This window comes from Lithobates pipiens, unplaced genomic scaffold (assembly GCF_037356315.1).
Source record: "Lithobates pipiens isolate NorthernLeopardFrog02 unplaced genomic scaffold, aLitPip1_a1.2 Scaffold_14, whole genome shotgun sequence".
Classification (NCBI taxonomy): domain Eukaryota; kingdom Metazoa; phylum Chordata; class Amphibia; order Anura; family Ranidae; genus Lithobates; species Lithobates pipiens.
In genome coordinates, this window is record NW_027507728.1 from 3,749,930 (window position 1) to 3,776,286 (window position 26,357).

The 26,357-nt window shown below is 43.4% G+C and overlaps 1 protein-coding gene across 1 annotated transcript; it reads right to left on the bottom strand.

Moving 5' to 3' along the window:
- Positions 1-24,893, bottom strand: SLC2A8 (solute carrier family 2 member 8; the record flags this gene model as incomplete). Its single annotated transcript, XM_077479190.1, is given in 8 exon segments — positions 1-887; positions 1,655-1,800; positions 7,683-7,847; positions 11,145-11,253; positions 11,337-11,486; positions 11,577-11,788; positions 11,869-11,968; positions 24,687-24,893. Coding segments are annotated over 8 exon segments (1,269 nt in total), but the record flags the coding sequence as incomplete, so codon positions are not given.
- Between the last annotated feature and the right edge of the window lie 1,464 nt (positions 24,894-26,357).

A 26,357-nucleotide genomic window follows, 5' to 3' on the forward strand; every position in this document is an offset into this window, starting at 1 on the left:
TGCTTTTTCTGTGAGGTTTTTATTTAATTTTGTACCAAAAAAATATACATTTATAGCAAAAAACACATAACACACATTGCAAATGGCAAACAAACACACAACAACTGAAGCAATCCCACCACAATAATGCCATGTAGAAGAGAGGTTTGCACACAGCAGTTGTGTCATTAGTGCACAAAGATGTTCCAAACATGGAGTGTCACACGTATCCTGGAACTTTTCCGATCTATAATAAATCCAAGTATACCTTAATATAAAGCAGAAGCAACAAGCCCTCCACAATGAATGGAGAAGCTGTAAGAAGAAGCACAGAGGTGGAGGTAAACACTTATTTGGATTTTTTTGGCTCTGCCATCAGCAGCTCTAGCTTATCATACCTTCTGCTTCAGAGTGGGTGGAGCCTGACTGGCATGGCTCTCCCCACTCCAGCCATAAGAATAAGAATGAATTTATGGTCCAATAAGAAGTCTTGATGCTACATATCTCAGTAATATATTCTTCATTGCGTCATCGTGATATTTATTCCAAAAAAGTTGCAGGTAGCCACCCTTAACCAAAACAAAAGGCATCCTTTGCGCTCAGTGCAGCTGACTCCAGACGAGTTGGGCAAATACGTTTTTTAATGGCAGCCCAAATTCAAATATCCTTTCAGAAGAAATAAATCTTTGTAAAGTAACAGTACCTTCCACCAGGTAGCAATTTTACAGTTACTGTATTGTATTGGAGAATGATCCAAATCTTGCTGTGCCCCGTCCAGATTGAAAGTGAGATTCAATCTGTTCCAGACTTTTCCCCTTTGTCTCTGGGACGTAAAGAACCGTAAAAAGAACATTGAGGGCACAGAGAGCTGCAAATAACCAGAATGTCCCATAGGAAGTCAGAGAATCCTGCCAAAAGAGAGGACTGTTAGAAGACCGCGTCATCCAAACCCCACATACACGGCTGAGTTAGATGATAACCAGAGTGCTAAGTAACTGGTGGTGCTGTACATCAGCATGCAGCACAACGGAGGATGAGCTCAGGCATGTTCAGATCCCAGTCTGAAGCCACCATGGCTATCCTGCCAGGAAGTGGTCATTGCACAAAGCCAATCATAAGCAGTCGAGGCATTTCCCACCCCACAAGCTGAATTTACACCACTTTTATAGGCGTTACTGCAGGGAAGCGAATGCCTTGGCCACTTAGGATTGACTTTGTGCAATGAACATTTCCTGGCATAGCTCAGGTGTGTCAGGACTAGGATCTGAACATATCTCATGACTTTTCCTAGCTAAATGTCATTTACTATTACCTCTAACTTTTCAAAAGCACATTTCACCCCCCCCAAGTAAAGCTTGGCATTCAGCATCAATAAGATTTACTGGTTTCGTTTATAGATAAAATGTTGTAATAACATCCTTAATATTTCACAAATCCTCAAAAAATATGGACTAATTAATGTACAGTAGCTTTTTTTTTTTTTAAATCACTACTGTTTATTATACCTTTCTGGCTTTTGAATAAAAATAATTGCTTTACTCCTCAACCCACAATTACAAAAGATAAAATAGCTTATAGAAAGGTGTTAATACCTTGTTCTTAAAAAGTAAAATATAGACTACACTAAAGGTAATACAGTAATTCACAGTGTATAATACTAGAGCAGCAAACCTACCATCATGTCCTGAAACTCCTTTGTCACCAGGAAAGCGCAGCCCCAATTAGTAATGACACACACTCCACTGGCCACACCCCTTGCACGCAGAGGGAAGATCTCAGACATGACCAGCCAGGGAATGGGACCCCAGCCGATTGCAAAACCTGCAGAGAACCCAAAACATAGAACAAACACTAAGGATTGCTATCAGACCAATCTGAATTTTATTTTTCCATTTGTAATGACCCCCACCCACATGGGGGGAAACGGATGGGGACGACAGAACTCCCCTCATCCCTCCCACTGGGGACACATGCCTACCTACCCCCTTACTCCTGCTGGACATTACCCCCGCAATTCCTTCCACTGGATGGTGGTTAAGGCAGGGAGTTGATGAAAAAGGGGCAACTGGTGTGGTGGTGACTAAAGCCCGCAAGGGATGAAACACGTCAGATTTCTCTTTATGTAGGATTTTCTTCTACTCTTATATATTAAAATACGTTTTTAAAGTCGGGTTGCTGACCTTTCTCAAATTGAGCAGTGGTGACAATGGAGGTCAGGCTCGACCATGCAAGCCTTGCCATAAGGGTCAGGAACACTAGTCAGGGCGAGTCGGCAGGCAGGTGCGATGGTGGAAGTGGAGTGTACAGGTGTGCTGATTGGTGTTGGGTGCAAGGTGGAAGAATGTTGAAAGCGAGAATGGGAGTTTGTACAAAAAGCAAGTTATCTGTTGCTATCAGAGTAGGGGGAACAGATGGCGGACGTAGTACTTGCAAAGTAGTTGAAGCATGTTGGGGGGTGTAAGGGTTTGATTGCTGGCAGAGAGCTAAGTAGTGGAAGGGGAGATGATGGTGGTGCTGAGAGAGTGACAAATGTAGGACTTTAAAGTGGTGATGGGTTTCAGGGAGGGCAGGCATAGGAAAGATTGATGCTAGTACTTTTGGAACTGCACTCATGTCTCTCACTACTGAAAACAGCTTATATTTATGATGCAACCACCAGCCATATTAGATGGAATTTAAAGGCCATCGTGGAGAATTCCAAGGGGGTGAAGTTATTATTCAAAATTGTTAAATATACACTGGAGATCAAAATTAGAGATCAATGAACACTTATTATTTTCAGAAATAATGTAATATTCATTGCTCAACATTTGATGGAATTTTTGTTGTGGCTATATCATGCAAATAGAACACTGTTTTTCAAAATAACCAAGGAACTTAAAAAAAAATTTTAATATGTATTTTGTAGAAAACACAATGATCAAAATTAGAGAACAGCAATGACTGCAGCACGGAGAAAGCTTACAACTAAAATATCTGAAGGTTACAAAAAAATCAACAATTAGCAGGAAGTGGGGGGCCATTGCTTTGAATGACTTCAGCACATCTGCTTTCACAGGACATCACTAGTCTCTCACACTGCTCTGGTGTCATTTTTTTCCCCATTCTTCTTACAGTCTCTTCCACAGTTCAGGGATTTTTCAGAGGTTGTCTGTTGGGTTTAGATCAGGACTCGGGGCAGCGCATTTCATTATTTCAATGTTTTCAGCTTCAAGAAACTGCTTTACCTGTTTTGCTGTGTGACGGGGCATTGTCGTGCATGAAAATTGCTGGCTGGGTGATGAGCACAGGGAAGGCACCGCATGTTGTCGAAGAAGGTTCTATCAGAACATTTGCATTCACTCTGCCATGTAGCTGCCCAACTCTGCTGCAGAAAACATCCCCCAAACCATAGCGCTTCCCCCTCCACCTTTACACGCTTTGGGTTCAGTCCTTCCTCAGTTTGATGACAATGTTTTCCCATCAATGTATGACAAGACAGATCCTTACTATGTTCAGCTCTGAACTGGCGAGCAACCGCAGCTGCAGTATTGAACGGATTGTCCATTGCGATTATGCGCATTATCCTTTGTCGCTTCTTGCATTTGTCTTTTTTTGGACGACCAACCTTCTTGGGGGCATTAAATGATGCTTGTGACGTTTTAAAGATACAAAAATCTAGACATCACAGATTTGGAACGACAAACTTCTCTTGCTATGGCCAAAGCCCCATACACACCATCAGTTTTTCTGCTGAGTTTTTCCTTCAGATTTACCAAAACCATGTAATATGAGGTCAAACCTTAAGAGTTTCCATTTGTATCCTATCAGGCAGGCCCTTGTACTACATGGTTTGGGTAAACCTGATGGAAAAACTCAGCAGAAAAACTGATAGTGTGTATGAGGCATAAGGGTCATCCCTTTGGCCTTTATCTGGACAACCTGCTGCCGGAGGGTTTCAGTCACTTTAGAACGGCTCACCGTTTGCAAAACCAGTGAAAAATGGAAAGTTAGGCTGCCAAGTAAATAGGGTTTGTCGGATAAAGAAATTAGCACAAGGTGCCAGATTAACTCCAATAACTGGGGAGGTATCTGAAAGTGTTCTCCAATTTTGATCAAATGTTCTCTTTTTCAATCTCATTGAAGTTTTTTATTCTGCGCTTCGAAAGCATATTTCATGATTTACATATATTAACAAAATTGCTCTTGAAATGTAGGAAATTATAGGTTGTTCTCTAATTTTGGAGGAGATATATTATTTATAATTGTGTAATATATACATTATATACACACACACACACACATATATATATATATACACACACACACATACACATATATACATATACACACACACACACAGTGGGGATGGAAAGTATTCAGACCCCCTTAAATTTTTCACTCTTTGTTATATTGCAGCCATTTGCTAAAATCATTTAACCACTTGCCGCCCGCCCTATAGCAAAATGACGGCGGCAAAGTGGTTTCAAAATCCTGACCGGCCGTCATATGACGTCCTCAGGATTTTGAGCCACTGCGAGCCCTCGGGGCGCGCATCGCGGCGATCGTTGTTGCGGGGTGTCAGTGACACCCCGCAACTACGATCTCGATAAAAAGTCTCAGACGGAGACTCTTTACCACGTGATCAGCCGTGTCCAATCACGGCTGATCACAGTGTAAATAGGAGCCGGTGATCGGTTTTCCTCATTCGTGTCTGTCATACGCGAGTAGAGGATAGCCGATCGGCTGCTCCTCTGACAGGGGGGGGGGGGGGGGGGTATGTGCTCATCGATTATCAGTGCAGCCCTCCACCCCCCCGGAGGATGCCCACACTGGACCACCAGGGACGCCACCAGACCACCAGGGATGCCCATCACCAGGTATGCCCCCTAGACCACCAGGGATGCCAGTCAGTGCCCACAATGGATGCCAAGCAGTGCCCACAATGGGCATCACTGATTGGCATGCATTGTTTGGCACCGATTGGCATCCATCAGTAAAATATAATACAATACTGCCTATCAGTGCCCATCCGTGCCACCTATCAGTGCCCATCTGTGCCGCCTATCAGTGCCCATCCATGCCACCTATCAGTGCCACCCATCAGTGCCACATATTAGTGCCCAATGCCACCTCATCAGTGCCATCTCATCGGTGCCCATCAGTGAAGGAGAAAAACTTAAATTTACAAAGTTTTGCAACTGAAACAAAGAAAAAAAACTTATTTTTTCAAAATTTTCGGTCTTTTTTTTTATTTGTTTAGCAAAAAATAAAAACCGTAGAGGTGATCAAATATCACCAAAAGAAAGCTCTATTTGTGGGAAAAAATGCTAAAAATTTCATTTGGGTACAGTGTTGTATGACAGCGCAATTGTCATTCAAAGTGCGACAGCGCTGAAAACTCAAAATTGGTCTGGGCAGGAAGGTGTTTAAGTGCCCGGTATTGAAGTGGTTAAGTTCATTTTTTCCCCCTCATTAATGTACACACAGCATCCCATATTGACAGAAAAACAAAGAATTGTTGACATTTTTTCAGATTTATTAAAAAAGAAAAACTGAAATAACACATGGTCCCGAGTATTCAGTAGAAGCACCCTTTTTGATCTAATATAGCCATGAGTCTTTTTGGGAAAGATGCAACAAGTTTTTCACACCTGGATTTGGGGCTCCTCGGCCATTCCTCCTTGCAGATCATCTCCAGTTCTGTCAGGTTGGATGGTAAACATAGGTGGACAGACATTTTTAGGTCTCTCCAGAGTTGTTCAATTGGGTTTAAGTCAGGGCTCTGGCTGGGCCATTCAAGAACAGTCACGGAGTTGTTGTGAAGCCGCTCCTTCGTTATTTTAGCTGTGTGCTTAGGGTCATTGTCTTATTGGAAGGTAAACCTTCGGCCCAGTCTGAGGTCCTGAGCACTCCGGAGAAGGTTTTCTCCAGGATATCTCTGCACTTGGCCGCATTCATCTTTCTCTCGATTGCAACCAGTCATCCTGTCTCTGCAGCTGAAAAACACCCCCACAGCATGATGCTGCCACCACCATGCTTCACTGTTGGGACTTTATTGGACAGGTGATGAACAGTGCCTGGTTTTCTCCACGCATATCGCTTAGAATTAAGGCCAAAAAGTTCTATCTTGGTCTCATCAGACCAGAGAATCTCATTTCTCACCATCTTGGAGTCCTTCAGGTGTTTTTTTTAACCAAACCACATGCGGGCTTTCATGTGTTTTGCACTGAGGAGAGGCTTCCGTCAGGCCAATCTGCCATAAAGTCCTGACTGGTGGAGGGCTGCAGTGATGGTTGAGTTTCTACAACTTTCTCCCATCTCCCGACTGCATCTCTGGAGCTCAGCCACAGTGATCTTTAGGTTGTTCTTTACCTCTCTCACCAAGCCCCGATAGCTCAGTTTGGCCAAACGGCCAGCTCTAGGGAGGGTTATGGTCATAACAAACGGCTTCCATTTAAGGATTATGGAGGCCACTGTGCTCTAAGGAACCTTAAGTGCAGCAGACATTTTTTTTGTAACTTTGGCCAGATCTGTGCCTTGCCACAATTCTGTCTCTGATCTCTTCAGGCAGTTCCTTTGACCTCATGATTCTCATTTGTTCTGACATGCACTGTGAGCTGTAAAGTCTTATATAGACAGATGTGAGGATTTCCTAATCAAGTCCAATCAGTATAATCAAACACAGCTGGACTCAAATGAAGGTGTAGAACCATCTCAAGGATGATCAGAAGAAATGGACAGCACCAGAGTTAAATATATGAGTGTCACAGCAAAGTGCCTGAATACTTAGACACCTTTCACACCAGGGCGTTTTGCAGGCACTATAGCGTTAGAAATAGCGCCTGCAATCCGCCCTAAAGAAGCTGCACCATTGTGTGCAGTGTGAAAGCCCTGAGGGCTTTCACACTACAGCGGTGCGCTGGCAGGACGTCAGAAAAAAGTCCTGCCAGCAGCTTCTTTGGAGCGGTGAAGGAGCGGTGTGTTTATCGCTCCTCCACCGCTGCTCCCCATTGAAATCAATGGGGCAGAGCTGTAATGCCGCCGGCAAAACGCCGCCATTGCGGCAGTTTTAACCCTTTCGCGGCTGCTAGCGCGGGGGGGTAAAAGCGCCCCGCTAGCAGCCGAAATCCGCCGCTAAAAATAGCGGCGTTTTACCGCCGACGCTATCAGCGGTGTGGTGTGAAAGGGGTCTAAGGACCATGTGATATTTCAGTTTTTCTTTTTTAATAAATCTTCAAAAATGTCAACAATTCTGTGTTTTTCTGTCAATATGGGGTGCTGTGTGTACATTAATGAGGCAAAAAATGAACTTAAGTGCTTTTAGCAAATGGCTGCAACATCACAGAGTGAAAAATTTAAGGGGGTCGGAATACTTTCCATTGCAAAAGTGTGTGATAGATAGATAGTTAAAATAAAAAAAAAAAAAAAGAGAATATAAATACTAAACAAAATAATCTAATGCTCATCCTAAATTATGAAACTAAAATCTGCATTTCAACATGAAACTAAGGGGCGGGGGGGGGGGGGGGAATACAAAAATGCCATTGCACTTCCTGTACTCTTAGCAACATGTATATATCATTCTTGAAACAACTGCAGCATTTTTTTTAAATATGCCAGTGTGACCACTTACAGAATTCTGCCTACTGATTTCTACCTGCCCTAGACTGGTAAATTGTCCAGTATACGCACAGATGAAGCCTCAATTGACGAATACTCACCAGAAATAAAGAGGGCCATGCTGGCCAGAGGCAGCCATGCCAATTGCTCTTCTGTGCTACCCGGCATAGCTGTCACAGGCAGGACACTGGAGGCATTCTGCGCATGCATCTCCATAATTTTAAAGTACACCCCAAACAGGGTGGCGCTGACAGCCATGATGGTACCTGAAGGGGGGAAGAAGACAGTGTGTCAGTTGAACAACCAGTCAGAGCAGAATGGTGGGAGAGGGGAGACTGGAGGTACAGGGCAACAGAGAAGCCTCCTACCAGGGCAGAACAGCTACATCAAAACTAATGCCGCGTGCACACGATCAAATTGTGTTTTGACTCAAAATTGTCCGCCGGACCAATCCGCCCATCTGTGTGCTAGTCCGCCAGACTTTTGAAATTAACGGACTTGCCCACACACGGAGAAAAAGTCCATTCATTTTGAACGTGGCTTCCGGTAGACGGAACTAGCGAAGGAAGTGAATGTCGCCGCCTCCATCGGCATCACCTGGTATGGCTTTAAAGGGGAACCCCTACACCAAAAAAAAAAAAAAACTGTGTGGGGGTCCCCCCCCAAAGTCCATAGTAAAAGAACTGGAAGAAGAAAGCGGAGGCCCAGCAAGAAGAACCAAAGAGCGGGACAAGACCCCCGAAGTCGGAAGAAGACCCCGAACTGTGGCAGCTACGAAGGAGAAAGCCGGGCTATGCTTAAAGTAAAAGAGCTAGCAAAAGAGCAGAAGATAGCGGAGGAGTCCACTTTTTTTCACCAGGTGAATGGGTAGGGGTACAATGTACCCCATATTCAATCACATAGGGTAGGGGGCCGGGAATCTGGGGGCCCCCTTATTAAAGGAGGCTCCAGGAATCTGATAAGCCCCCCGCCTGCACACCCCGACAACCAACAGCCAGGGTTGTCGGGAAGAGGCCCTTATCCTCATCAACATGGGGACAAGGTGCGGCGCTCACTCATCCCCACTCCCTTTCCTGACCGGCTGGGCTGCGTGCTCGGACAAGGGTCTGCTATGGACTTTGGGGGGGGACCCCCACAGCGTTTTTTTCGGCGTAGGGGTTCCCTTTTAAATCCATACCAGGTGACGGGGCTAGCGAGGTGTCAATCTCGCCGATGGAGGTGGTGACATTGATTTTCTACGCTAGTTCCGTCTACCTGGAGCCACGTTCAAAATGAATGGACTTTACGCCGTGTGTGGGCAAGTCCGTTCATTTGAAAAGTCTGGCGGACTCCCGCCGTAGTCCGGCGAACTGTCCGCTGGAAAAGTCCAGTCGTATGTGGGCAGGTCCGCTCGTTCGGAAAGTCCGGTGGACCTCCGCCGGTGTTCTGGCAGATAGTGTCCTGCCATTATATAGTGTCCGCCCCGTACTGCGCATGGGCAGTACGGAGCAGAAGAAGCTTCGGAAAATCTCCGAAGATTAACGGCGCGTGCGCCGTGAGTGGAGGTGGTAGCCCCACCATCCAAGCGGACATAGGGTTAGGAAAATTAGAGGGCCCCTCGCGGGCTCGCCACGCTTCGCAGTACACAGCGGACACTATCCGATGGGGGACAGTATATGATAGGACACCAGACTAAGTCCGCCGGGTAGTCCGATCATGTGTACGTGGCATAACACTCATCACCATGTTGTTTTTTGATCAATTTTATTGTGAAGCTGAGCTCCGGGAAGATATAAATACAGAATTAAACCAGATGTGCATTAATACAAAGGAATTACTAAATGTATTTTTACATACAGCTAGCATAAGTACCTGAATATCAGCCTCCTGTAAAAAAAATGGAGTGCAAAGGGCAGTACTCTGAGCCAATCGGGGTGCTGTGGCTTTGAACCATGCTCTGTCAGTAACACAGGGAACATTCTTACAAGAGGGCGAAATGCAGGGACAACCTCATCCATGTACAGATATTTTCCTCCATCCATTCACATATTGTGGCAGACCCTGGAGCAGGTCACATTGCTAAACAGCAGTGTAGTCTGAAGGGGAGTCAAAGCCAGGTCTGACTTAAAGCGTTTACTATTAAAAACTGACCACACTAAGCAAGAGAGCTCATCGTAGGTCAGTTCTCTAGCTCTGCAGGGGAATCAGTGTTCTCTCCCCTCCAACCATCAGACGGGCGCAGGGACCGCTGCTCACACCTTGGAGGTGAATCAGTCTTCCTCAGAATTCCTCCTGGGCAGCCCTTGCTTATTTGAGGTGGATGTCTGCCCTGGCAGTTCTTCCAAGTTATGCACCCCACTTCTCTTTGGACCTAGGGTTTGGGTGACCCGAGCCTTTTCTAGCTAGGGAGATTCAAGCCTTCCCCTACCAGAACTTAAATTTCAGTTCCTCTGTCCTAATTTAACACTTGGGGCCATGAGGCTTTGTCAGGCATATTATGCACGATCACTTGCCTGACAAAAGTGTCCTGTGCAGCCCCAAAACACTGCATTCTTCTGCTGTAATGTGATCACTTAGAATAAAACCTTTGGGCATTACTTGAAGATCCATGGTGTGCTGGATGTACATTGATCTGTGAAGTTTCCAATCTCCAGCTGCCGGTTGTTGCAGCACCTGCTATTCTTAACTCTTTAACTGCCACAGAAACTATGTCAGAAGCAGATGGGGGTTTTACACGCCCACAAGTAGCTACAGCCACTGGTAAAGCAAACAAGCAGACTTTCTTGTGGTTTAGAAGTACAAAAATTATATATTTTTTTTTCTTAAACATACATTTCCACAGGATGCTTTCTGACCCTTAGATTGCAAACAGGACAGGTTCTCTAAAAGAAAACCCAGACTTTTATATAGTCTATACAGGTCAAGTCTCTGGCTTGAATCATTTAGATGTGCAATTTGATCTCCTACTATTAGACCCCTTTCACACCACACCGCCCTTTGCGTCAGCGGTAAAACGGCGCTATTATTAGCGGCGTTTTACCGCCGGATTTGCGGCAGATTTTCGGCGCATTTCGGCCGCTAGCGGGGCGCTTTTACCCCCCGCTAGCGGCCACAAAAGGGTTAAAACCGCGGCCAATACGCCGCAATAGCAGCGTTTTGCCGGCGGCATTACAGCACTTCCCCATTGATTTCAATGGGGAGCAGTGGTGGAGGAGCTGTAAACAAACAATGGTGCAGCTTCTTTAGGGCGGATTGCAGGCGCTATTTCTAACGCTATAGTGCCTGCAAAACGCCCTGGTGTGAAAGGGGTGTTAATGTCAAAAAACTTGGAGCTGCAGCTTCAAGTGGCAGCTGCTGACTGCAACCAGTAAATATGAAATTCATATCTACACAGCAACAGTCGGTAAAGTATTGTTATTACAAGCAAAGTGTGTACCAGAGAGGTGAATAGAGTACCTGCTGTCAACGGGAATAAAATGTCTCTTTGGCAGTAGTATTGCTTACACAGCACAGTGTTCTCATTACTGGTCGCAAAGGCTGGATTGTATTGGAACCATTCCATATAAAGAACAAAGTGAATATACCTGAAATAATTAATAGAATTTTTCTTCCTGCCTTGTCCATGATGAGCGCCGCCACAGCCGTGAACACCACCTGGATCAACCCTACAATGACAGAGGCCAGGCTGCTGTTCTGAAAAATATTTTTGAGAAACAGTCATGGAGATATTTAGTGTGGTCAATCTTAATTACTGTACACCTGGAGGCACCACAAACCTTGAAATTTGCTTCTTCGAAGATCATGTCGGCATAGAACATAATTGCATTGATGCCAGTGAACTGCTGGAAGAACATTAGGAAAATCCCAATGAGGAATGGCTTATAAATGGATGGATTCAAGAGTTCTACCACCTTCAGACTACCTTCCTGGATGGACACAAAAGTGGATGATTACGTACGTCAGAAATTAATAACAATTTTCTCATGGATCACAAAGACACACAGAGAAAACGCTACCTTCTGGTCTGCACTGGACTCAATCTGCCGGTACTCCCATTCATGGTCTACATCTGGCCCCCGCAGGAATCGGAGCGCAGACAAGGCCTCGGCCCTCTGGTTTTGGCTGATAAGGTACCGTGGTGTCTCCGGCATGAAGATCATAAATAGTGCCATAATGACAGGTGGCACTGAGCAGAGAACAGCAAGCCAGCGCCAATCCAGGAACATTCCTGCAGGAAACCATGATACATTGCTGCAGACAATGAGACACACTAAATATTGCTTCCTCCAGTCCACCACTACCTCATACCTGCAATGTAGGATCCAACAATTCCAGTGACCACCATCAACTGCACACAAGAGCCCAGCAGGCCTCGAACTCTAGGGTGGGAAGTCTCCGATATATATACCTACAAGACAGAATGGTACTTGAGAGAGGGCTTCTTCCGTCATAACACAGGGGTATTCCATGCAATGACATAAATGCGCGTCTGTGGCGCCATTTCTGGTTTGAACATTCAGCCAATTGGGACGCATGCCGGCTCGGACCGGGATGATGTTCAGGATAATCGAACAGGCCAGTTGTGTTGGTGCTGACTATACCATCTTTAAATGACAGTGGTAAATTTATATTTTTAAATTCTTGTTTTGACTTTAAATAAATTGGTATCACACTATCCTGGATTATTATCTCTCCCTGGGTCTCGGTTATTGATGTTTGAGGAGATCAGCTGGTGGTTGTTTCCCATATATTATCAAGCTGGGACATTGTGAAAACAAATGTGCATAAAAGGGTGGTACCCTATGACATCAAAGGCACATATCATAGATGCTGTATGTAAGAATGCATTTTGTACATTTTGTGGTGGAGCACTTCTATGAGGAGTATCTGAGGCACCTTTGACCACTGGGCACCTAAACACCCTTAACCACTTTCAGACCGGACCATTTTGCTGGTCAAAGACCAGACCACTTTTTGCGATTCGGCACTGCGTCGATTTAACTGACAATTGCGCGGTCGTGCGACGTGGCTCCCAAACAAAATTGACGTCCTTTTTTTTCCCACAAATAGAGCTTTCTTTTGGTGGTATTTGATCACCCCTGCGGTTTTTATTTTTTGCGCTATAAACAAAAATAGAGCGACAATTTTGAAAAAAACGCATTATTTTTTACTTTTTGTTATAATAAATATCCCCCAAAAATATATAAAAAACATTTTTTTCCCTCAGTTTAGGCCGATATGTATTCTTCTACATATTTTTGGTAAAAAAAAAAAATAAAAAATAAAAAATAAAAAATAAAACACACAATAAGCGATTATTGATTGGTTTGCGCAAAAGTTATAGCGTTTACAAAATAGGGATAGTTTTATAGCATTTTTATTAATAATTTTTTATTATTATTTTTTTTACTAGTAATGGCGGTGATCAGCGATTTTTATTGTGACTGCGACATTGTGGGGGACCCATCGGACATTTTTGACACATTTTTGGGACCATTGTCATTTATACAGTAATCACTGCTATATAAATGCAGCGATTCCTGTGTAAATAACACTGGCAGTGAAGGGGTTAACCAGTGGGTGGCAGTGTAGGGGTTAAGTGTTCCTAGGGGTGTGTTACTAACTGTGGGGGGTTGGGCTTTCATTTAGTGAACACTGATCTCTGCTCCAATCACATGGAGCAGAGATCAGCGTCACTAGTTGCTAGGCAGAATGGAGAAATGTTTACACAGCATTTCCTCCATTCGGCCGCTCCGTGAGACGATCGCGGGGATGCCAGCGGCGATCGAGTCCGCAGGTCCCGCGACCGGACTCACGGGGGTCCCGACCGGCGTGGGAGCGCGCCGCCGGCGGTGCGCTCCTGATGGCAGGGCGGCATTGAATATTGGACGTACCTGTACGCCAATATGCCTGCCCGTGCCATTCTGTCGACGTACATCGTCGTGCGCTGGTCGGGAAGTGGTTAATAACCAGACCAATTTTCAGCTTTTGGTGCTCTCACATTTTGAATGACAATTACTCAGTCATACAACACTGGACCTATATGAAATTGTTGTCCTTTTTTTCCACACAAATGGAGCTTTCTTTTGGTGGTATTTAATCACCGCTCGTTTTTTTTTTTTTTTTTGTGCTATAAAAGAAAAAATACCGAAAATTCGGTAAAAAAATGAATTTTTCTTTGTTTCTGTTATAAAATTTAGCAGATTAGTAATTTTTTCTTCATAAATTTTGGCCAAAATTTATACTACTACATATCTTTGGAAAAAATAAGTACAAATTGGTGGATATTATTTGGTCTTTATGAAAGTTATAGAGTCCACAAGCTATGGTGCCAATATCTGAAAATTGATCACACCTGAAGTACTGACGACCTATTTCAATTCTTGAGACCCTAACATGCCAGAAAAGTACAAATATCCCCCAAATGACTCCTTTTTGGAAAGAAGACATTCCAAGGTATTTAGTAAGAGGCATGATGAGTTTTTTGAAGTTGTCATTTTTCCCCCCAATTCTTTGCAAAATCAAGATTTTTTTAACTTTTTTTATTTTTTTCACAAAATTGTCATATTATCAGTTTATTTCTCACACACAGCATATGTATACCACAAATTACACCCCAAAACACACATTCTGCTATTACTCCCGAGTACGGCAATACCACATGTGTGAGACTTTTACACAGTGGCCACATACAGAGGCCTAACATGCAGGGAGCGCCATCAGGCGTTCTGGAGCACCCAGGACAATTCTGACATTTCTCTCCTACATGTAAAAATCATCATTCAGATGAAAAATCTTTGTACATTCACTGAAAGAATTTGTTTTAAATTTTCACTTCATTTCTGAACAAAAAACACATACACTGTCTGAAAATTCCTTTGACGAAGAAGTTTTCTATTTTCAAATTTTCCCGTCACTGTGGTTGAAAATGAACATCAATTTGACCCACTTTTTTTTTTTTTTTTTTTTTAAGGTTATTAACCGATAAATCGAAACAATAATCGCCCAACTAATTGATTATGAAAATAATCGTTAGTTGCAGCCCTAGTCCTCATCCCAGTCACTGGAAAGACCGGGTTCAAGTAAGTAAAAAGGGGGGCTCCAGCATGACAGGAGGTTTTTCAACCCCTTTAAGACCAGGAGCATGGTGATTGGAGGTTTTTTTGTTTTTTTTTTTGTTTTTTTTACTGTGTAATATTTATTAACAGATCCTATAAATAAATTTTTTATTTCACCTTTGGACTCTTATTGGATTGTATTTGAATTCTTTTAGACATGTAATTATCACATATGTGTTAGGGCCTTACTTTTCATTGGTTTGCATCCCAGATTATAACGCCACAATGACACTGGCTGTTTAGGTGCTCACAGTTCCTAGCAGACCATTGTCAGCAGTTTGCAGTCCTAAAATAACCTCCTCATTTAGGCTGGGTTCACACCGCTGCGGGGGGAGATCCGGATGTGATTCACACAGCAAATCACATCCGATCTCCGTAGCGATGCGAGTTCAGCCATACAGATAGTATGGCTGAATTCGCAGCGCTCCCGCAGCAAACTCGCACGGGACCCTTTTTTGGGTCCGCAACAGAATCGGATCGCATGGGGGTTCACACCATGCGATCCGATTCCTGTGCGAGTCGGCAGATCGCACTGCGATATGCCGACGGATCTGGGGGTGTCATTAACATAATATTGACACTCCCAGCCGTCCGCATAGGGCAGTGTGAACTGCCGGCGGGAGGTGTGAGATGCGGGTAAACGCCGCGGATTCGCGGCGTTCCCGCATCGCTATAGTGTGAACCCGGCCTAAAAGCAGGAATGGCTGACAATTAATTAGATGAATATCTTGAGTGAATGAGAAGCATTCTGCAGTTCTGTTGTTGTGTAAAAGATGGTATCCCCAGGTATCCTGCAGATGTGCTTGTTTACTGCATATCTTTGTAGGACATTAGGGACTGGAAAGAAAAGTAAAGTACAGTGTCTTGAAAAAGTATTCATACCCCTTGACATTTTCCACATTTTGTCATGTTACAACCAAAAACGTAAATGTATTTTATTGGGATTTTATGTGATAGACCAACACAAAGTGGCACATAATTGTGAAGTGGAAGGAAAATGATAAATGATTTTCAAATTTTTTTTGCAAATAAATATGTGAAAAGTGTGACTTGCATCAATACTTTGTAGAACCACCGTTCTCAAAAAAAATAAAAAAAAAATAAGTCTTTTTGGGGATGTCTCTACCAGCTTTGCACATCTAGAGAGAGATATTTTTTCCCATTCTTCTTTGCAAAATAGCTCAAGCTTTGTCAGATTGGATGGAAAGTGTCTGTGAACAGCAATTTAAGTCTTGCTGCAGATTCTGAATTGGATTTAGGTCTGGACTTTGACTGGGCCATTCTAACACATGAATATGCTTTGATCTAAACCATTCCATTGTAGCTCTGGCTGTATGTTTAGGGTTGTTGTCCTGCTGGAAGGCGAACCTCCGTCCTAGTCTCAAGTCTTTTGCAGACTCTAAAACAGGTTTCTTTTCTAAGATTGCCCTGTATTTGGCTCCAGCCATCTTCCCATCAACTCTGACCAGCTTCCCTGTCGCTGCTGAAAAAAAGCATCCCCACAACATGATGCTACCACCACCATGTTTCATGGTGGGGATGGTGTGTTCAGGGTGCAGTGTTAGTTTTCCACCACACACAACATTTTGCTTTTAGGCCAGAAAGTAAAGTTTTGATCTCATCTGACCAGAGCACCTTCTTCCACATGTTTGCTGTGTCCCCCACATGGCTTTTCTCAAACTGCAAACGGGACTTCTTATGGCTTTCTTTCAACAATGGCTTTCTTCTTGCCACTCTTCCATAAAGGCCAGATTTGTGGAGTGCATGACTAAGCCCCTGTACACACGGTCGGACATTTCGACAACCAAATCCGTCGGATTTTGTCAGTCGGATCTTGTCCGAAACTGTTGCATACACACGGTCGGACTAAGTTGTCGAAAAATCCGATCTTTTTAGAACGTGATGACGTAATTTCGTTACGATGGGACTACATTCAGGCTAGTAGCCAATAGCTTTGATGTAGGAATTTGATCTGAGCATGCGTGGCACTTGGTCCGATCAAAATTCTCTACACATGATTGGAGTATGTCCTATCGAACCAGTTGGTCGGGAAATATTTCCAACAAGTTGGAAAATTGGGTCCGACGGATATTCCGACGGAATCAGTCCAATGCATACCACACACAGTCGGATTATCCGACAACACGGTCCGATAGGACACATTCCGACGGATTCTCCGACTGTGTGTACAAGGCTTAATAGTTGTCCTGTGGACACCTGAGCTGTGGATCTCTGCAGCTTCTCCAGTTACCATGGGCCTCTTGGCTGCTCCTCTGATCAATGCTCTCCTTCCCAGCCTGTCAGTTTAGGTCAACAGCCATGTCATGGTTGGTTTGCAGTTGTGCCATACTCATTCCATTTTTGGATGATGGATTAAATAGTGCTCCATGAGATGATCAAAGCTTGGGATGTGCATTAAACTTCTCCACAACTTTATCCCTGACCTGTCTGCTGTGTTCCTTGGCCTTCATGATGCTGTTTGTTTACTAAGGTTCTCTAACAAATCTCTGAGGGCTTTGCAGAACAGCTGTATTTATACCGAGATTAAATTACACAGAGGTGGACTTTATTTACTAATTAGGTGACTTCTGAAGGCAATTGGTTCCACTAGATTTTAGTTAGTGGTATCAGAGTAAAGGGGGCTGAATACAAATGCACGCCACACTTTTCACATATTTGTTAAAAAAGAAAAATAAAAAAAAACATTTATCATTTTCCTGACACTTCACAATTATGTACCACTTTGTGTTGGTCATAAAATCCCAATAAAACAAAACACATTTATATTTTTGGTTGTAACATGACAAAATTTGGAAAATTGAAGATTGTGAATACTTTTTGAAAAGACACTGTAGGTACAAGGATAGCTTTTCTGATATAACTATTTCAGAGTATGGAGACATTTTGTAAACAGTTTTATCATAAAATAAATATGAACCAGCTGGGCCACTGAGGTTTCCAATGGAGTTCTATAAAATGCGACGGTACAAAAAGATCAAATGCTCTAACTTTCTTTATCATAACAATTTGATTTTTTTTCCTAAATATAGACCTAAATTTGTTTAATTAATTTAGTGTGAAAGTTGAACGAGTAATGTGACATGATGCAACTCCTATACTGCGCCTTGCTACAGTTGGCAAAGCTGGGGTTCAAATATGGAAACTGCTTTACTTACTGTGAACCAAAAAACCCCATTATATCAACCCAATATAAACCATATTTTTATAAAGTGCATCAGTGCATATAGCCTCTTACCATAATATTAGACCTAATATATAGGGGTGCACTGAATGGAAATTTTGGTTCCCAAAAATGGAAGATACACTAGGCCAAAAACCGATACAGATACCGAAAAAAAATTTTTTTTTAAATAAAACATTTTTGATATATAACAATTCAAAATTGTGTTATATTTGTTATTATTCATATTCGACTTTTAATTATCATAAATTTTATGAATATAAAAATAGTACAATCCAGTAAAGTATAATAAGTACTTTCTTTAATAAACGTAACCCACATAAATCGGACACAGAAAATAAAAAATAAAATGAAATAAAGTAGCTTAACTTAGGCTGCTTTCACACTGGGGCGAGAGCAGCGTCGGCGGTAAATCGCCGCTATTTTTAAAGGCGCTTTACCGTCGTTTTAGCGGCGGTCTGTGGGCGCTAGCGGGGTGGTTTTAACCCCCGCTAGCGGCCGAAAAAGGGTTAAACCCGCCCGCAAAGCGCCGCTGCAGCGGCGCTTTGCCGGCGGTATTGCCGCGGTGTCCCATTGATTTCAATGGGTAGGAGCGGTATAGGAGCGGTGAATACACCGCTCCTTCACCGCTGCAAAGATGCGGCTAGCAGGACTTTTTTCACCATCCTGCCAGCGCATCGCTCCAGTGTGAAAGCCCTCCGACTTTAAAGGGGCCGGTTTTTTTCAGGCGTTACACAGGCGCTATTTTTAGCGCTGTAACGCCTGAATACTGCCCCAGTGTGAAAGCAGCCTTAAAGTGGATGTAAACCCAATGTCATCCTTTCTAAACTACTGCCATTGGGGTTATCTATAAGGATATACATGCCTCCTGCATGTATCCTGTCAAATGTGTCTCCTCTGCCTGCTAGGAGACCCCTAAAAACTGCAGATTCAGCGGGCGGGTCTGTTGTCTGGAGTTTGGTGGGTGGAGACGTGATGTCAGTAGACTCCCCGCTCACCTCTACACTCTCCTTGGCAATATGCATATTCTCCTGTGTATTTCTTACACTGAACTTCTGCTATGATCTTGAACATCCAGTGAAAAGCCAAATCCAGCCAAATGATGCTGAGGTGGGGAACATCCAATTCTGGCAGAGCAGCAGAAGAAAGTGGGAGGGAATTAAAAAAAATAATGAATGTCTTAGGCTAGTGAACGAGATATGTAAATCACTTGTCACTCACAGCAAGGAGGAGGATTTGACAAAGTTTTTCTTTGTTTGTCAAGATTTATCTCACTGAACAATAAGAGAGGATTGCTCAGAGATGGAATAACTCTTTGTGGCAAGACTGGGCTCAAATGATAGGAAATCTTATACTCTACATTATGACACCCACTTTAAGCCTCATACACATGATCGGACTTTGTACAAACTTTCCTGTATTGCATACGCACGATCTGACTTTTTAGGCAACAAACACCAACGTAGTGACGTTTCAAAGTACTGATGACACTTCAAAAGACGACGTTCAATTTCTCCGGCGCCACCCTTTGATCAACTTCTGTATTGTTGTCTGATCTTTTGCATTGGTTCTGAGCATGCGTGTTTGTACTTTGTACAAAAGTCCCATGGTTTTCTGTACACACAATCGAACTTTGCTCCATCAGACTTATGTTTTCAAAAAGTTTGTCCGTTCACACAGCCAACAAAAGTCAGATGAAAACCGAAAAAGTTTGTCCGATGGAGCGTACACACGGTCGGATGTTGCCTTAAAACAGCTAATTTGCATGTTTGTTGTCAAAAAGTCTGATCGGGTGTATGGGCCTTTACAGTAACAGTACACATATGCTGCTGCACAATAATTAATAAAAAAATAAAAAATTTTAATATTGACAAAAAAGTAAAACCAGGCATAATATAAAAATGCCAAAGACTAAGCCTCTATGTTTGAGTAGACGTACGGTATTTGCACCGTTTATTGTTCAAAAAATAGAAGAACCATAAAACAAGACAGAGTGCGCACGGGCTATTATACACATCATACTACTAAGCCGTCAGTTCTGCATCAAAGCTTGTTGTCAAAGTAAAACATCAGCTTCCAGTCCACGATACATCATCATTCACATCACATAATGGGAGTGGGACAACTGGAAAACCCAAAGGGCTAAGGTGTTTCAAGGACTTGCCTCCTCCTTAGAACCAGAGCTCTGAGGAGACGAGGCAAGGCAAGTCCTCAAAACATGTTAGCCTGTTGGGTTTTCCAGTTGTCCCAGGCTATAGATGATGTGAAGTATTGTGGACTAGAAGCTTACTTTGACGACAAGGTTGATAGCGTGCACCTGTTGGTTTGTTGTATATTACTTAGGTTACCATATTAACAAAGAGAGGTCTTTCTTAATGTACTAGGCCAGGAAGCCCTCTGCCTTGTTTTATTTTTACAGTGTAAGTATAAATTCAATCTAAAAAATTAAACCCCAAGCAGCTATAAAAAAAAAAAAAAAAAAAAAAAAAACCCACACACTAAACCCAACGACCCATCTTTATTTTAACAGTGCACTTTTCTTGCCATGCACTGCAGTACATCTGACTTGTACCAAAGTATATATTGAATTTGATTGCATGCCATTTGTGATTATATTTTATTATATATATATATATATATATATATATATATATATATTCAGCAGTATATTGCTGCATAGTGCATGCTGTCATGTTTAAAAAAAATGAATGTGCTCGTCAGTGTAGTAATAGTATAACATAAAAACTGAATGCTATATAAAATTGACAGAGCTATATAAGTAGTACCTTAAAAAAAAAAAAAAAAATATATATATATATATATATATATATATATATATATATATATATATATATATATATATATATATATATATATATATATATATATTTTTTTTTTTATTATTATGCATGCAATTATTTATTACATGGCCTGTTAGTTTAGTAGTAGAAGAACTAGTAGAAGAAGTAGTACTAACTAGAATACTACAAAGTACACATACAGCTGAATAGCTCGATTTCAATAGCAAAATTTGTATTTTATATTATATACTAGTACTAGATGGTTTGTCACTGTCAGTAGTTAAAGAGAATGCTCACCGGCGAATAGTAGCCATCCAGGAGGGATGGTGCCCACTCTCCAATGCAGCTGCCTCCCGAGTCACAAATGCGTCTCAACCACGTGGAACGTACGTGGGGAAAGTGATCCCAACTCCTGCGAACTCAGCGTCTCCACCGCAGGGAACGTGCTCACGAGTCCAGCGTCTTAACCACGAGGAACGTGCGTGATGTCACACATCGGTGCGCGCACCGCTATTGCGCATGCACAATTTTCGGCACCATTAGCGGCAATTTTTTTCTTTCGGCAATGTGCCGAAAACATCCTTTCCGGCCGATATGTTTTGTCAGCCAAAATTTTGGCGCATACAAAGATGCAAATATATCAAGCACGGCGCTGTCCCATCCTGTCCAGTTCCTCCAGAATACTTTTAAACAATATATATGTTTGTTACATCCACTCTGGGCGTTGCTGCTCTTACTAAGGTCCACTGGGTGGCAGACAATCCTAAAGAGTACAAGAGCGAGAAAGAGCGCACACCAGCCCTAGTGCATTAACGTTTATTAAACTTAGTATAAGATTAAAAAAGCCAAGTATCTCACTCACAAACAGCCGAGTTGCTCTTCCTGTTTGGTAGATGGGCTTGTCCCCTCCCCCAGATATTAAGCTCCCTGTGATTGGCACTAGCGGGGAGGGTGGGGAGGGTGTCAGCGTATTTACATTGTAAAACACACACTAGGGCGGCACCTGAAGAAGGAGGCCACGCCTCCGAAACATGTTGTCATGGAAACAGTCTGCTAGAGCCAGCACACACGCCGATAGATCCGCCCCCCGCTGCGAGTGACGTCATCCACAGCCGGCAGGTCCGTACGTGTGAGGCGTGGAGAGAGGGACAGCGTACCTGCAGCAAGCAGGCGAAGTGAGTGCCTGGTCATCTATGTTGTCAGCCGCTGCAGGGAGCTTGAAATCGGGGAAGGAGGCAGCCGTGGAGGCTTTAATTGTCAATGCAACTACCAAATCGGCTGTTTGTGAGTGATATACTTGGCTTTTTTAATCTTATACTAAGTTTAATAAACGTTAATGCACTAGGGCTGGTGTGCGCTCTTTCTCGCTCTTAAAATTTTGGTGCATACCTACTAACATAGGTCAATAGTCGCCTTAGTGAGCTACGCTTCCCATTTTAGGTCTGGGCTACCTCTGAGTTTTCAACCACCCTTTCCTGGTATTCACAGGAAGCACCAAATAGACTTCTCCTTAGCAGGATTCAGACCAGATAAATGGCATGGCAACAAGAAGAGGAAAGACTCATTACGCAACATCTAATGTAAATGAAGAAATATTTAAGATTCTACATACAGCAGCAAGGATAAAACAAGCATTGGAATATACAATCCGTCCTACGCAGGTGTGCTGACATTACCGCTATTTCCTATGCCTTGCCTGACGTATGTTTCGTCCTAACAGAAGTCTTCTATGAGGCAGTCCATGCCGTTTATCTGATCTAAATACTGCTAAGGAGAAGTCTATGTGGTGCTTCCTACCAATACCATCAAAGGGCAGTTGAAAACGCTGAGGTAGCCCAGACCTAAAAGTAAGATGTGAAGTTCACTAAGGCGACTATTGACCTATATTGGTGTCTAATATTCTGGTAAGAGGCTATATTTGTTGATCTGAAAAGGGGTGCACTGGGCGATTGCCACTGGAGGATTTATCAAGTCATTAATTTGGCACATTTGGATTATCACAATATTTACTTTTTTCCTGGAATGTTTTTAACAATTTTACTTGCACTTTATTTTTCGATGACTGCACTTTAATCTACCATTGATGAAATTTTATATCAATTGTCATATTCAGCACTGATGCACTTTATAAAAATTTGGTTTATATTGGATTGATATAATATTGTTATACAAGTGACAGCGCAACACATTTTTTTTTTTTTTTTTTACCATAGATCTGTTAGTATTGATGTGTACAATCCTGTGAGTTGTTCAACACACAATTTAAAGGATAATTATTTTTCCTCTAAGTGAAGGTCGTTTTGTTGCTTATAACCAAATAACCCTGCCAGGTGCAGGACCTCTTTACACAGGCTGTACTGCAGTTAACAGATATACAGCCTAATTCACTGAAGGGTGAAATGGGTTTGGATGATGCTATTTTTTCATCAATTTAAAGTGATTGTAAAGTCTTGTTTCATTTTCTCTCTAAAAATAATAAACATGTTATACTTACCTATTCTGTGCAGTAGTTTTACACAGGGCAGCCCAGATCCTCCTCTTCTCAGGTCCCTCACTCTTGTCGAGTGCCCCCACATAAAATGCTATGTGGGCAACCGAGCAGAGTCATAGCTCCCTGTGTCCATTCAGACACAGAGCCATGGTTCAGCCCCACCCCTCTCTCTCCTGATTGGCAAACTGACTTGGATTGACAGCAGCGTGAGCCAATGGAAACACTGCTGTGTCTCAGCCAATCAGAAGGAGAGTCCCAGGGCTCAAGTAAGTAGGTATTGGGGGGCTGATGCTTAATGCATCAAGATAAAAAAAAACCTTCTGACTTTACAACCACTTTAACTTTTATTACAAAACTGTTATAAACTTTTATGCACAAAATGGATGTGCAAAAATATATTTTTTGCAAATAGGTGCACGTATGCACACATACAACATATGCATTTTGTAGGCATTCTAAATGCATGAGCAATTCCCTGACAATAACCCTAAAAATATTGTATTAAAAATAAATTTAGCCTAAAAGGTAACCTGTCCGTTTAACCTCCCTGGCGGTTAACCAGAGTCTGGCTCGGGCTGGGATTTCAGTACCATAAGCGGTAACCCCGAGCCAGACTCGGGATCGCATTGCTTTATACAGGGAGAAGTTACTTACCTTGTCCCCAGGATCCAGCGATGTCCTCCGCGCTGTGTGATCGAGCTGTCCTCCGCTCGATTCACACAGTGCCCGGAGTCCCGCTGAGCTCCGTTCCCTGCGACGTTACGGCGCACGGGAGCGGAGATCGGCGCCAAATTCAAAAAAGTAAAAACACACAGTACTGTAATCTTACAGATTACAGTACTGTATAAAAAAAAAATTACACACCCCCTTTGTCCCTAGTGGTCTGTCCAGTACCCTGTATGCACTTTTATATTATAGTTTTTTCTGCCTGGAATTTGGAGATTGTCCATAGCAACCAAAAAGTGTACCTTTATGTCAAAAGTGATTTTAGACCAACTAGAAAACAGCCATAATAAATTATAATCACTTGCAGAATTGAGCGATAGTGATTTGTGGGGAAATTCGTCATCAAACACTAAATCTAATGACAGCGACAATTCTGCAAATGAGCAAATTTCAGTGTTTTTGGATTTGATTACATTATTGAATAATTTTTATTATTATTTATTATAAACTTTATCATACCCGGGATGTCTGCTAGACTCTGGTTTGAACAGATTTAAGAGAGTTATTCCTAAGAATTGCAGGCCTACAATATAAAACGCCAAATTTCCATGCAAAATAATTGTACCGCTTTCAGCACCTAAAATCAGAACTAATCATAATACCACCAGGGAGGTTAAGATGCTCATACACACAAGACTAAAAAAAGTTTACAAATCCCAGGAGCAGCTAGTATCTGACCTTTCTGAGCCCATTCTACTGCTGTCCTGGATCATAAATTAGATTGACTGCTTCCTGAACTACGTTTAAAGGTGTCTTCATTGCTTTACATAATATGAGAGGAAACTTACAGGTACTACCAATGAAGTTATGCCACTGGCCAGCCCAGAAACCAGTCGTCCCCCCAGTAACATCCAGACATTCTGTGCGGATATGATCAAGGTGAAGCCCAAAACAAATGGGATAGAGCAGATCATAAGCGTGACCTTTCGGCCTAGTCGGTCCACCATCCAGCCTCCAAACAGTCCTCCAACGGCAGCTCCAATGGTGACAATAGACTAACCAGAAAAATAGAGAAAAATAAATAAATATATAAATACGGTGCTTGCTTATCCAATAACCGACAGAAGCCAATCAGAACTTAGTTTGCCGTAGGCAGAGGGGATGTTAGTGCAGTGTATAGTCTGTGCAGTCACCATACTAAAATTGCATATTGGAGAGTTAGGCCGCGTACACACGGGCGGACTGTTTGCCCAACTTTGTCCGCTGAACAGTGTTTCAGCGGACAGTCCGCTCGTGTGTGGGCTTTCAGCGGACAGTTTGACGGACAAAGTCTTTCGGAAATTCCGAAAAACTGTCCGCTGAAACTTGGTTTGAGCGAACAGTCCGCCAGTGTGTAGGCTACTTTCGAAATGAGCAAACTGTTGCCGCTCGGAGGAAAGTCTGCTCATTTCGAGCGCGTGTGAAGGTAGGCGGGGCCCGCGACGGAGACGTCGCGGGCTCCGCCGCCTGGAATGGACTTAAAGGGGAACCCCAACGCCAAAAAAAAAATCGGCGTGGGGGTCCCCCCAAAGTCCACAACAGACCCTTGTCCGAGCACGCTACCCGGCCGGCCAGGAAAGGGGGCGAGCGAGCGCGCCCCCCCTCCTGAGCCGTACCAGCCCGCGTGCCCTCAACATGGGGGGTGCCTTGGGGAAGGGGGGGGCCGCGCGGCCCCCCCACCCCAAAGCACCCTGTCCCCATGTTGATGAGGACAAGGGCCTCTTCCCGACAACCCTGGCCGTTGGTTGTCGGGGTCTGCGGGCGGGGGGCTTATCGGAATCCGGCCCCCCACCCTATGTGAATGAGTATGGGGTACAATGTACCCCTACCCATTCACCTGTAAAATAAAAGTACCCAAAAAAAAACACAACACACGAGAAAAAATGTTTTATTGCACAGCTCCGGGGGTCTTCCGTCTTCGGGGGTCTTCTCGCCGGACTCCTCCGCTATCTTCTTGTAGCTCTTTTACTAGCGGAGGAGTCCGGCTTTCTTACTCCCCGCCGCCGGCCTCTTCTCCCGACTTCGGGGGTCTTGTCCCCCTCTTCGGTTCTTCTGCCGGGCCACTGCGCCTTCTTATAGCTCTTTTGCAGGCGGTGGCCCGGTCTTCTGTCGCCGCTGTCGCCGCCTTCCGTTCTTCTTCTTCTTCTCCAGGAGATGTTGACACGACGCTCTCTCCGGCCGGAATGCCAGAGCCGCCCTGCGCTGCCACTTATATAGTGCCAATGGGGCGGTGTCACATGGGTTGATGTCACATGGGGACTATGACATCGTAAGGGGGCGGGGTCACCATGTGACATCAACCCATGTGACAGCGCCCATTGGCACTATATAAGTGGCAGCGCAGGGCGGCTCTGGCATTCCGGCCGGAGAGAGCGAAGAAGAAGAAGAAAGAAGAAGAAGAAAGAAGAAGAAGAAGAAGAAAAGAAGAAGAAGAAGAAAGAAGAAGAAGAAGAAGAAAGAAGAAGAAGAAAGAAGAAGAA